This window comes from Neolamprologus brichardi, chromosome 13 (genome assembly GCF_056152115.1).
Source record: "Neolamprologus brichardi isolate AB-2024 chromosome 13, ASM5615211v1, whole genome shotgun sequence".
Classification (NCBI taxonomy): Eukaryota; Metazoa; Chordata; class Actinopteri; order Cichliformes; family Cichlidae; genus Neolamprologus; species Neolamprologus brichardi.
This window is the reverse complement of record NC_142116.1, coordinates 31,307,396-31,318,017: the sequence shown is the minus strand read 5'-3', so window position 1 is coordinate 31,318,017 and position 10,622 is coordinate 31,307,396. Positions and strand designations below refer to the sequence as shown.

The following is a 10,622-nucleotide window of genomic DNA, read 5'->3' as shown; positions in this document are numbered from 1 at the left end:
AACTGGGTTTGTTAGGGCAACCTGAATAACAGTTTTCAGTTTGGGGAAGATCTGATTATCCAGAAGATTGTACAATGTTAACATATGTGGGATGGCACCAGCCTCACTCTTGAGCTTCAAAAAGTTTTTGGCAACCGCGACTTCCTCTGACTGAAGCTCAATATGGTAATGCAGTGCCAGGGCTGGCAACCCAGTTTGTTTAGCAGATTCTGTATAGCAGCTTTAATATAGGGAGGACACAACTTCCAGATTGTGTGAGTAAAATTTGTTGTTTGTTTTTCTTTGTCAGTTTAACAGTTTCTGCCTGTCACTGCTCCCTGTCTGTTTTCTTATCTGGTTCTTCCTGACCTTGTACTTTCTCTTCATGTCCCCCTCTTTCCTCTCTCCCTCTTTGGACTGACAATCATACACAAATAGATTGTATTCAATTAGATTAAAAAAATAGTATTAAGATCACTAATAAAAAAGTCCTCTCTCAGTGTACTTTCAGCCAAAAGGCAAATAACCAAACCACATGTATATCTAATAAAAGATATAAATATTGAAACACTGATCTAACATTATCCTTTATTGATGGATCATTTGATTTTACACTTTTACCTGAATGTGGCTCCTTCCTTATATCCATTATGAACCTGGCTGTCTCTCTGTACACACACACACACACACACACACACACACACACACACACACACAACAGGAGTTATAAGGTTAATGGGCATCCAGTCAGTTAGCTAGTTAGTACCTTGGGTTCAATATCAGCACATATGACAAAATAACCAGTCATTACATTTCTAACAGGACAGTGGTAACAACAGCAGGCTGCGGACAATGTTAAGTTTTAGATTTTAAATAGGCTGTATACATTTCAATGGGAGCAACAGGACGGTCAAATATCACTGATTTTACTACAGGAGGACGGATTGTAGGGCAGCAAACACACGTTTTCAACACTGCAGGTTACCTGGTGTAATGTTTTTCAGCTAAAAGAAACATGGTCTGACTCCTACCAAATATATTAAGAGTAACAGAAGGTTAAATGCAGTTAACATGTCCTGTTTTAAGCCAGGCACTTCCACCTCTGCTCCGCTGCGTCTCAGCCACTAGTGATGGGTCGTTCGCGAACGAAATGGCTCTTAGAGCCGACTCTCTGAAGTGAACGACGCGAGCCGTGATGTTTTTTTTTCTTTCTCTCACCCTCTCTCTCGCCCTTTTTTCGCTAAACTCCGCATGCGCGCCTGTACTTTGCGCTGGGCAGAGGGGGGAGGGGCGTTAGTTACACTTGCAGTAGCACAGGAACAGAGCCAGAGAGAAAGTGAGCAGGGACAACAACGTCACATTAGAAAGGTATAGTAATCATCCGCTATTTTCAGTTGCAGATGATAAAGGATTCAGAAATCATGCAGGCCCATATGACAGAGAATATGCATCTTCTTTTTGTTTTAATATTTTAATCTATATTTAATTGTGTTGTGGTTTGCAGTGTTTTGTGTTGTTTCACTTTAAATGGAACTTTAAAGGAAAAAGCTGAAAATTTAAATAGTAAAAAGTTGAAATGTGAATAGTTGGTTTTTGTATTATATGATTTATTTATTACATTTTATGTGGAGTGAATAAATAAAGTATATTTATGGTGGCCCTTAGAGACAAAACATGTAAAAACTCCAAAACGCGTAAAAAAAACCTCAGACACACTTACAAACCCCGAAGCATGTACAAACTCCAAAACACGTAAAAACTCAAAACACGTACAAAAGACAACAGAAGTGCTCCAGGATGCTAGGGCGCAGTGTTGAGCTTTTGTTACCTCGTGGCTACACAAGCCAGGAAGTATCAACAACCGGATTTGGTGTGTGGTAGTAACAGGTAAATAATTTTTTTTTTTTAATTATTTGAATAAATATGAGTGCTTGTCTATAAATACACAAACAATACACACATGCTTTCAATTGTGTAATTTAAGTGATCTGGGTAGCTCTGTTTTGGAAGTTCAGTTAACGCTAGAAATGTGTTTTAGAGTTTGTACGTGCTTTTTGGAGTTTGTATATGCTTTAGAGTTTGTACGTGCTTTGTCTCTAGGGGCCATATATAAACATATATAAATAAAACCACTTTTTTTAACATTAGTAATTCCTTTTGTGCATAATTTTATATTATTGTTAATAATAAATTAATTAAAGCAACAAAACAACCTGAAGAGCCGGTTCGGAGCCGAAAGAGCCGGATCTCTAAAAAGAGCCGGAAATCCCATCACTATCAGCCACCATCGCTCTGGCAGCAACGGTGCTAGAGCCAGAGCAGGGGAGAGCTGGAACAAACCATTTGTTTTGGGGGGGGGGGGGGGGGGGGGGTTATCTATACTTTTGTTGTTAAAATGTTCCATCTCAATTAAGTACTGTATGCTTTTTTTATTTTTAGTAGTGTGTCACACAAACACCAAATATTGTCAAAAAAAGTAAGAAATCTTTGGGCGTGCTTTGAATGGGCTAAAATCGCCCCTGCTCTGAGCCCCGGCTCACTTCCACTCCTGCTGCGCCGCCGCTGCTTGCCATATGGGTGGCCATCAGGCCAGCTCCCGGGATTCCGCTGGAGGCGCGGGCGACTGCCAGAGTGGACACTTCCCCGTCGCTGGGCGCCGATGGTCCGGGCCAATTCCCTCGCCTGCTCGCGGAGTGGGGTGAAGCGGGCGATAGGGGTATGTGGCAGGGCGTGTTCTGCGATGCTGCTGCAGGTTTGGTGGTGGTGATGTACGGCTGCCAGTGGGAGAGCTGCAGCCGTTGAATGTACTGTTACCTGTGATTATTGAATAAGTGATGCTGCGAAGCATGAAAATGCCATCGGGTCTGCTGTGGTGGTGATCTTTTTTCTTTTTTTTTTAATCTTAAGTGCACGCAAACCACTAAACAAATTAAAACAAATACTGTTGATAAACTATAACACAAAAATTACAATTAAAATTCTCAACAACAAAAACAATTGGTAAAAATATAATTAATATGTAAACAACTGTCATGAATCGCTGTGCGGCAGGCAGCAGTTGGACCCAAAATGCAGGCACGAGGTTTAAACACAAAGAACTCAGCTTTACTTGCTGGCAGGGGAAAGTTATACAAAAGCAAACTGAACTAAACTGGAAACTCACAAACTGAGACACAACGAGATCCATGCAGCATGGTTACAAATGGTTACAAATGATCTTCTTATGGCCTCTGACAGTGGACTCATCTCTGTGCTTGTCCTGCTAGACCTCAGTGCAGCGTTCGATACTGTCGACCATAATATCCTATTAGAGCAATTAGAACATGCTGTAGGTATTACAGGTACTGTGCTGCAGTGGTTTGTATCATATCTATCTAATAGACTCCAGTTTGTGCATGTAAATGGAGAGTCCTCTTCACACACTGAGGTTAATTATGGAGTTCCACAGGGTTCTTTATTTGTAGTTAATATTGTTTTGCTGTTTGAGATGTCTGGTGTCATGTTCATATTGCAACATCATTATAGGAAAACACCATTAAATTTTTCATCATGTTGCATAAATCTAATTACATTTATTGAAACTATATTGTTGAAAGGGGGTCACAGTAAAACTTTAATGTGGGTTGTGATTGGGCTAAAGGCATATTCTGCGAAACATCTGTGAAATGCCCCAACTGTAGCAATAGTCCAGGTAGAGTAATGAAGAATGACGAAAAAGAGCATGAATTGAAGGCGATGAAAGAATTTGTCCGTTGGTCTTCAGGCGATGAAAGCAAAAACCTGTTGTGTAGCATTCCTGTAATCCGCTGGGGAAACTGAGTGAGCAGCATTGTGAAATCTGGGAGAAAGCAATGCTCTTTAGCAATTACTGACTGAAACAGATTCCAAAGGTTAGTAGGAAATAGGATTATAGGACACACGTCACCACCTGTCCACACCTAATATCTCTTCTCACTCTGAATGAGAGCCTGTGACGTCTCACCCTCATTTTATGACCAGAGACAAGTGATATGTTTTAGGACTTTTAAATTCTCTCCTAATAATACTGATCAGTTTATTATGATCTGATGGTAGCGCGGGAATGTCATTAATTCAAAAATGCCTCTATGAATAACGCAAAGCCTAATTAAAACAGGAACAACGTTGAGAACAGTAAATTCTGTACCGCTGTGATGTAGGAGGTTAATACATAAAAACTGCTAAAGTCTTTTTGCTCTAGCTCAGGTTTCTGATTCCAAGTATTGGGACAAAAAGTGCAAAGAATTGAAGATCCAAGTGTTGAGCTGTGAAAAATGTCGGATATACATGAAAGTTGCCTAAATTCTAAATGATTGAAGTACAACACACATTACTCCAAAGTCAAACTTGGTGATTTTCTTTTAAATTGAAAACCACATTCTTCTTCTTCTGTTCTGGTTTTTCTTTTTCAAGGCAGTATGAGAGAAGTGTTTCAGCAAACAAGACGTGTCTGGTCTCCTGGTGTTCCTGTCACTGAAAGCAGGCTTTCATAACTGCAATGCTTAATGTTGAACCAGATGTGTACTTATTGCTATGTCCCCAAGCATGCATCAGAAGAAAAACATTCGACTTTAAGGCCTAAAGCACGAGTTCTTTTGTGGTCTCATACCTTTATTCTTTGTGAACTTAAATATACAGAGTGATGATGTGTTTATTGGCCTATGAATAACAGAGGCAGTTACTTGTTTTGCTAATGCTGATGCTGACTGGCCAATTTGGATAATATGCAGGTTTTTATTACTTCTTTTATATCTATTTGCTTTTTTTTCACCGATTTAACTGGAGCCTCGTTGTCTCGTCTCTGTGTGCTGCACTGGCTATAGAGATGACAAAGTTTACTTTGATTTGGTTAAATGAGTTCATTTCTCCAGTGTTCCATGTTATTTCTCTTGCTGGGAGCATATTTGTGTTTCACTGCAAAACATTTCAACACACTGAGTCAAAAAAATAAAATCCATGATGCCTTTTTATTTGCATACAAATGAATATCTGCGCTGTGCTGCGTTAAACACTTTGTGGTAGTTACAGCACTCGTGTAGAAAACCATAGCTTCCTGTTGCTGAATTTCATGATTACTTCTGGAATCAATGATCGAGGACAAGAAAAACACTATTTTACAGGGACCACAGACCCTGGTCCTAAACAGTCACCCAAGAGATTAAAGAGTACAACAAAACTCTAATACGACATGAAACGTAACAACAATGTTACTTTTTAAAGCCTTTTTTAAAAAAGCAATAATTGACAGTATTTCAATGGTACATTTTTATGGTATATCTGTATTTCTTTCTATACTTGGCCAAGCCAACCCATATTGTAAGAGATCCTTTTTTATATTAGCAGAACAAATACTTTACAAATGCTGTAGGCTTTGGCAGGAGGTTACTAACCACTAGGTATCAGCACTGAGTCAGGCATTAGACAGAAAACCTGTTTCTTTCTGCAATATGACACCTGAACAGAGCACTTACACTCTGTGTCTGCAGAATACCATCTTACCATTAGGATGGAATAATTATCAACATGCCCTCTTGTGTTCATATCCTCTGATGTTTATCTAAACAAGTATTAGTACCCAATACTAACAATATGGCCACTGATATTTCTTTGCTGTTATAAGGATGAAGTTCACACTTCTCTAGGCTTTGAGCTGTTATATGTATCTAGGTACAGTAATGTTAAGAGAGCTGGACACTCTTAACTTTCTACAATTGTGACTGGAGCAAGGGAAACATACAGTGTGCTGACTGTTTCAGAGTAAGAATAACTTACAGCACCTCTGAAGTCAACAGGCAACATAACTTCATTAAGCTTTTGCCATCGCTGGTAACATGAACTGAAGGCTTTGTGCACTGATAAGAGGTTTGGCAGGTGTGGTTTGTTTTAGCTTGGTAGAGACTTTGGAAACAGACACATTTAGGCCTAATCTGAGCTGCTTTTAGGACTTACAGCTCAGTTCCCCCACAAACATGGGTCAAACATGGGTCAAACATGGGTCAAACATGGGTCAAACATGGGTCAAAAGGCTTGATGTGGTGCAGTCTACAAGCGTAGTCTAGGTCAGATATGGCCCAGCAGTCATAAACCTGGCTAAATATGTGAGGCAGGTCCATAAAATAAATGTCAGTCATCCTGGACATCAAGGCTGAGATAGAAATGCACATATTTTGGGCAAAAACTTACTGCTGGATATTTTGGATGTACAAGTCATATTTTCATGTTCACACGAGTATTAAAGATACAGGTTGATCAATACAAACGTTTTTCTTGTCATGAAAATCTTTCTCTGTGCCTGTGTGTGTTTATGTGTATAACCTGGTAAATATGAGGTCACCACTCAGCTTAGTGTTTGTCAAACAGGGCAGCTGGGTGCAGTAGAACTACATAACATGCTTTTATCACTGTTTGCCTGTGTTGACTGGTAAAACTGATAAAGGTAGCTGTCCACACAGGCACCTCTTTGTGTCTATTTTTTAGATTGTGACTATTTGCAAATGTCTGTCACACACACTCCTCACTGATGTGAAACGTGTCTGCGTCAATACCTTCACATTTAATATGTCAAGTTAGTTCAAAAACAGTAGAAATGTACAAAAAGTATTTCAAAAGGGACCCAGAATAAGAACCGTAATGGAACAGAAGAAATGTCAAGCAACAAAACTCTGAGGAAAAAGAAAAAAAGCTTGCCCAGTCAGTACAAAATATGATGTAGAAATATAAGCGGAGAATAAAAGGCAGGTTTGTTTTGTTGATCGAGTTCTCAGGAAACTGGGGGAGGAGTAGCAATGGAGGCGTGGCCATGTTCAGGTGGAATTCCCCTGAATTTACCTGAGTCCATCCCCCACAGCTATAAAGCTCAAAAGGTGAAAGCAGGTACATTTTTTTGCCGTGGATACAGACGCAGAGTGGCACTCAAACAGCAGGATCCTGACACTGGATTGTCTTAGGACGTCTTTCTGTTTCATCATATTGTGGCCAGTGTTGTAATCAGGTAAATTATATACATACCTAACTCAAATAATCGCTTCACGCTTCAATGATCCTGCTTTTAATAAGCTTTGTTTGCTGGTTTCCTGTTTGCTAGTGTTTCTGGTATGTAAACAAGCATTTTCTATGTTTCAGTGTCTCCATGTCATCGCCGTGCCTCAGCACTGTTCTGACTCATGCCAACCTAACCATGTATCAGACTGGTTTGCCAGATGTGCTGCAACATCAGGCCACTATGCTGTCCAGCATCAGTCCGCTGCAAATCAGCAATCCAGCATACAGTCCCAACATAAGTGGTGAGACATGTTGTTTCTGACCTTTCACGTGTTTAGTTGATCTGTGTCACACAAAAGATTTTCAAAATAAGTCTCTTGGCTTTGAAGCTTTAGTTCACCAGGCCAGTCCGGTTTTATCTACAGACTAATCTCAAAGTAAACAGACGCTCCATTTCAAACTTCAGCCAGCCTGCTCACCTTTGCTTTGACCTTATGTAGACACTCACTAAATGATTTACCAGGCAAGTAATGTTTAACTCAGCATAACCGCACAACAGGAGAATGCTGTGACCTCATGGTGAAAACAGTTTCACTCTACTTGTCCGAACTTCAGGGCTTCAGAGTTAAGCTAAACTAAAAAGGTCAGATTCAAACGTGTGTGTATGAACCAAGATCATGGTTTTTATGAAAATATGCTAAATTTCTGTTACTGTGTATCTGCACAGCTGAGGAATAATAAATAATCTCTGCTGTCACTGCAGGTCAGGGCTACAGGCAGATCAGCCCTAATTACTGGACAGCAGATCATGTGTTGGAGTGGATCAGTGACCAAGTAGAGAGCACCAAGTTCGACGCAAACACCCTTAGTCTGGCAAACTGTGCCATGGATGGCTCCGCCCTTTGCCAGATGAACCGCGAGCAGATGATTGGGATCTTTGGTGTGCAGCTTGGCCCACACCTCTATCAGAGTCTACAGGAACACAAGACCAAAATGCCTGGTAAATGCTTATGTTACTTTTAACATCTAGCTATGTGAAGGAGAATTATTTTTATGTATGGAAAATACATGTAAACTCGTAATCGTTCCTTCCCCAGAGATGCAGATGTTATCAGGACAAGAACTGAACGAGACCTGTCAGCTCTTGGACAACTTCTTGGACAACCTGGGACAAAACTTTCCTCTACTCAGCACAATTAAAATTGGTCAAGGTACGTCTTATACAGATATGTTCAAAGTTGACATATTATGTAGACTCAAGTTTACAAGTGGACTTGCTAATTTGTACTTACAGCTGAAGAAGCTGTCAACAGAAGAGAATTTGACTATCAGGACGACTATGATCTGACCACTCTGACCATGGGACCAATGACTCCACTGAGAGACGCTGGCTACATGTCTGATAATCACTCTGACAGCGAGTACAGCTCCTCCTCCAACAGTTAGTATTTTATCTTCATATTTGTCAAGACTTGTTATCATTCAAGTTCAAGAATGTGACATAAATATATCTCTCATGTATTCAGCTGGCATGTTTGGCTTTCCAAGCATCGGGTCACCAGAGTCTGGCAGCAGCGAATCTGACCCCGAGTTCTCTTACCCTCCGATTTCAAGTGAGTAAACAAGAAAAACAACAACAAAAAACGTTTGAAGTTATTTGCATTCCCTGTATTTCGATTCATTTCTGATAAGTCACCATTTCATCGACAGAAGCGTACATCAAGCCAGAGAAAGGAGAGTCCCGATTGAAACGACCACGGGGGCGACCTCCTAAAGTCAGCAGAGAGCACAGCAGCAACATGTATGACAATCCAAAGAAAAACAAACACGGTAAGCCCACAAATGCTGTCTTACTCAGTTTCAGTAGGCATGCATCTGAACACTGAACTATTTTACAGATTCTATTTTGCATTTCATTTGCATCTTTACTAGACCACAGATATTGATCTTTTCTTCTTGCTTGCTTTATGCTAATACAGCATGCACATGCAAACAGACATTTAGCTCATTTTATCCCACTGTCTTCAGCACCTCGTGGCACTCACCTGTGGGAATTCATCAGAGACATTCTGATCCACCCAGAAAAGAACCAGGGCCTAATGAAATGGGAGGACCGCCGCGAGGGTGTCTTCAAGTTCCTCAAATCTGAGGCTGTGGCTCAGATGTGGGGCCAGAAGAAGAAAAACAGCAGCATGACATATGAAAAGCTCAGCCGTGCAATGAGGTGAGTTCTTGCAGTAACAGCAGTAACAGCTTCTTCACATTTAAGATACTTTTTCGATACTTTTGCTATGAATCAAACTTTAACCCAACTAATCAGAGTTGCATTGGATACATAGCTCCTCCAGCTCACAAAAGTCAGAAAGTTGTTATGGCGGGCTCATTAAGACTCTTTGCTTCACATATAAAATGCTCAGTTGTTTTAAACTGAGCACCAGATGATGAAGGGGATGATATGCTATGTGCTGAACTTCAACTAACTGAAACTTCTCCATCTGCAGGTATTACTATAAGAGGGAGATTCTGGAACGAGTCGATGGCCGGAGGCTTGTGTACAAGTTTGGAAAAAACTCCAGTGGCTGGAAGATTGAGGAGATTGGTATGACTATGTAAGACATGAGTCACTAAGTGGGTAAGAACTGAAAAGCCAGTCAGAGCAGTAGTTCAGGAACTATAAATGCCTAACCATGTTGCCTGTCTGAAAAGATCCTCGCTGCCCCAAACGTTTAAGACACTAACTTCCTTTAGAAGGAAGGTGTTACAGAAAATGTAAGCCAGTGTTTATGGCTCTAGTAGGTTTTATGAACCAATATGACGTTTCACATGTTTTTAAATTGTTTTAGATACTTGTGAGTGCAAGTACCGACAGTAAAGGCTGAAAAAGCAAACCTCTTACAGATGAACAGATTTTACTCTGGTATTTACTTGTTTTTGTTGATGCAGGACTCTCGTCTTCATTCGCTACTGTAGCACTATAAACATCTTCTTTGTCATTTTCCCATATCACAGTTTTTTTTAAAATATTGTGTCTTAGTGTAACATAAGTTTGGAAAAACAAAAAAACTAGAAATAAATGTAGGTGAAGTTACTTCACATTAACAAATAAAGATGTGCACTACATGTCTTTTGGTATCACTTATTATAAAGTGTGTTTACACCATGTTTGAGTAAAGAGTAGTTCATAAGTGTCTGAATTTAAACATGACTGGTTGGTGTGAATCAGTCAAAAATTTGTTGCAGTTTGTGTGATTGTTTTCATGTAATCAGCTCTGGATTTGTGAGGGGAGTAAATCTTATGTCAATCATTATGTGAATTATGTGAATTGTTTTTATGTCTTTTTGTATAAATAAATTTTGACATGTATCAACTTTCTGTTTGGGGACAGTTTTTTCCACATACTTTGTTACTTACAAATAAAGATTCATTATTAGTAACCATGTTGTTGAAACAAACATATTGGATACCTCATTAGTGAAAGTGTTGGGGTTGGAAAGTCCTACAACAAGAGCTGCAGGATGCTGGAGAAAAGGCTGGGGACAACCAAAACCTATGAGTAGACAAAATTAGACGCAATTAAGTAACAGTAGACATTCAGTAGACGCTTCATTATGGTTGCCAGTCTCAAAGGACAACAGACTCACAA

General features: G+C 39.9%; 1 protein-coding gene across 2 annotated transcripts; it reads left to right on the top strand.

The window, feature by feature from the left end:
• Nucleotides 1-6,851: 6,851 nt before the first annotated feature.
• Nucleotides 6,852-10,290, top strand: elf3 (E74-like factor 3 (ets domain transcription factor, epithelial-specific)). Of its 2 annotated transcripts, none has more exons than XM_035914145.2 (9): nucleotides 6,852-6,988; nucleotides 7,120-7,277; nucleotides 7,742-7,978; nucleotides 8,076-8,189; nucleotides 8,273-8,419; nucleotides 8,505-8,591; nucleotides 8,689-8,808; nucleotides 9,007-9,202; nucleotides 9,480-10,290. In XM_035914145.2, exons 2-9 carry the CDS (start codon nucleotides 7,127-7,129, stop codon nucleotides 9,589-9,591), a joined length of 1,164 nt encoding a protein of 387 aa, XP_035770038.2. In that variant the 5' UTR covers nucleotides 6,852-6,988; nucleotides 7,120-7,126; the 3' UTR covers nucleotides 9,592-10,290. The 2 variants fall into 2 exon arrangements, with proteins under 2 accessions (XP_035770038.2, XP_006805412.2); XM_006805349.3 differs by having other exon boundaries at nucleotides 7,120-7,280.
• The last annotated feature ends 332 nt before the right edge of the window (nucleotides 10,291-10,622 follow it).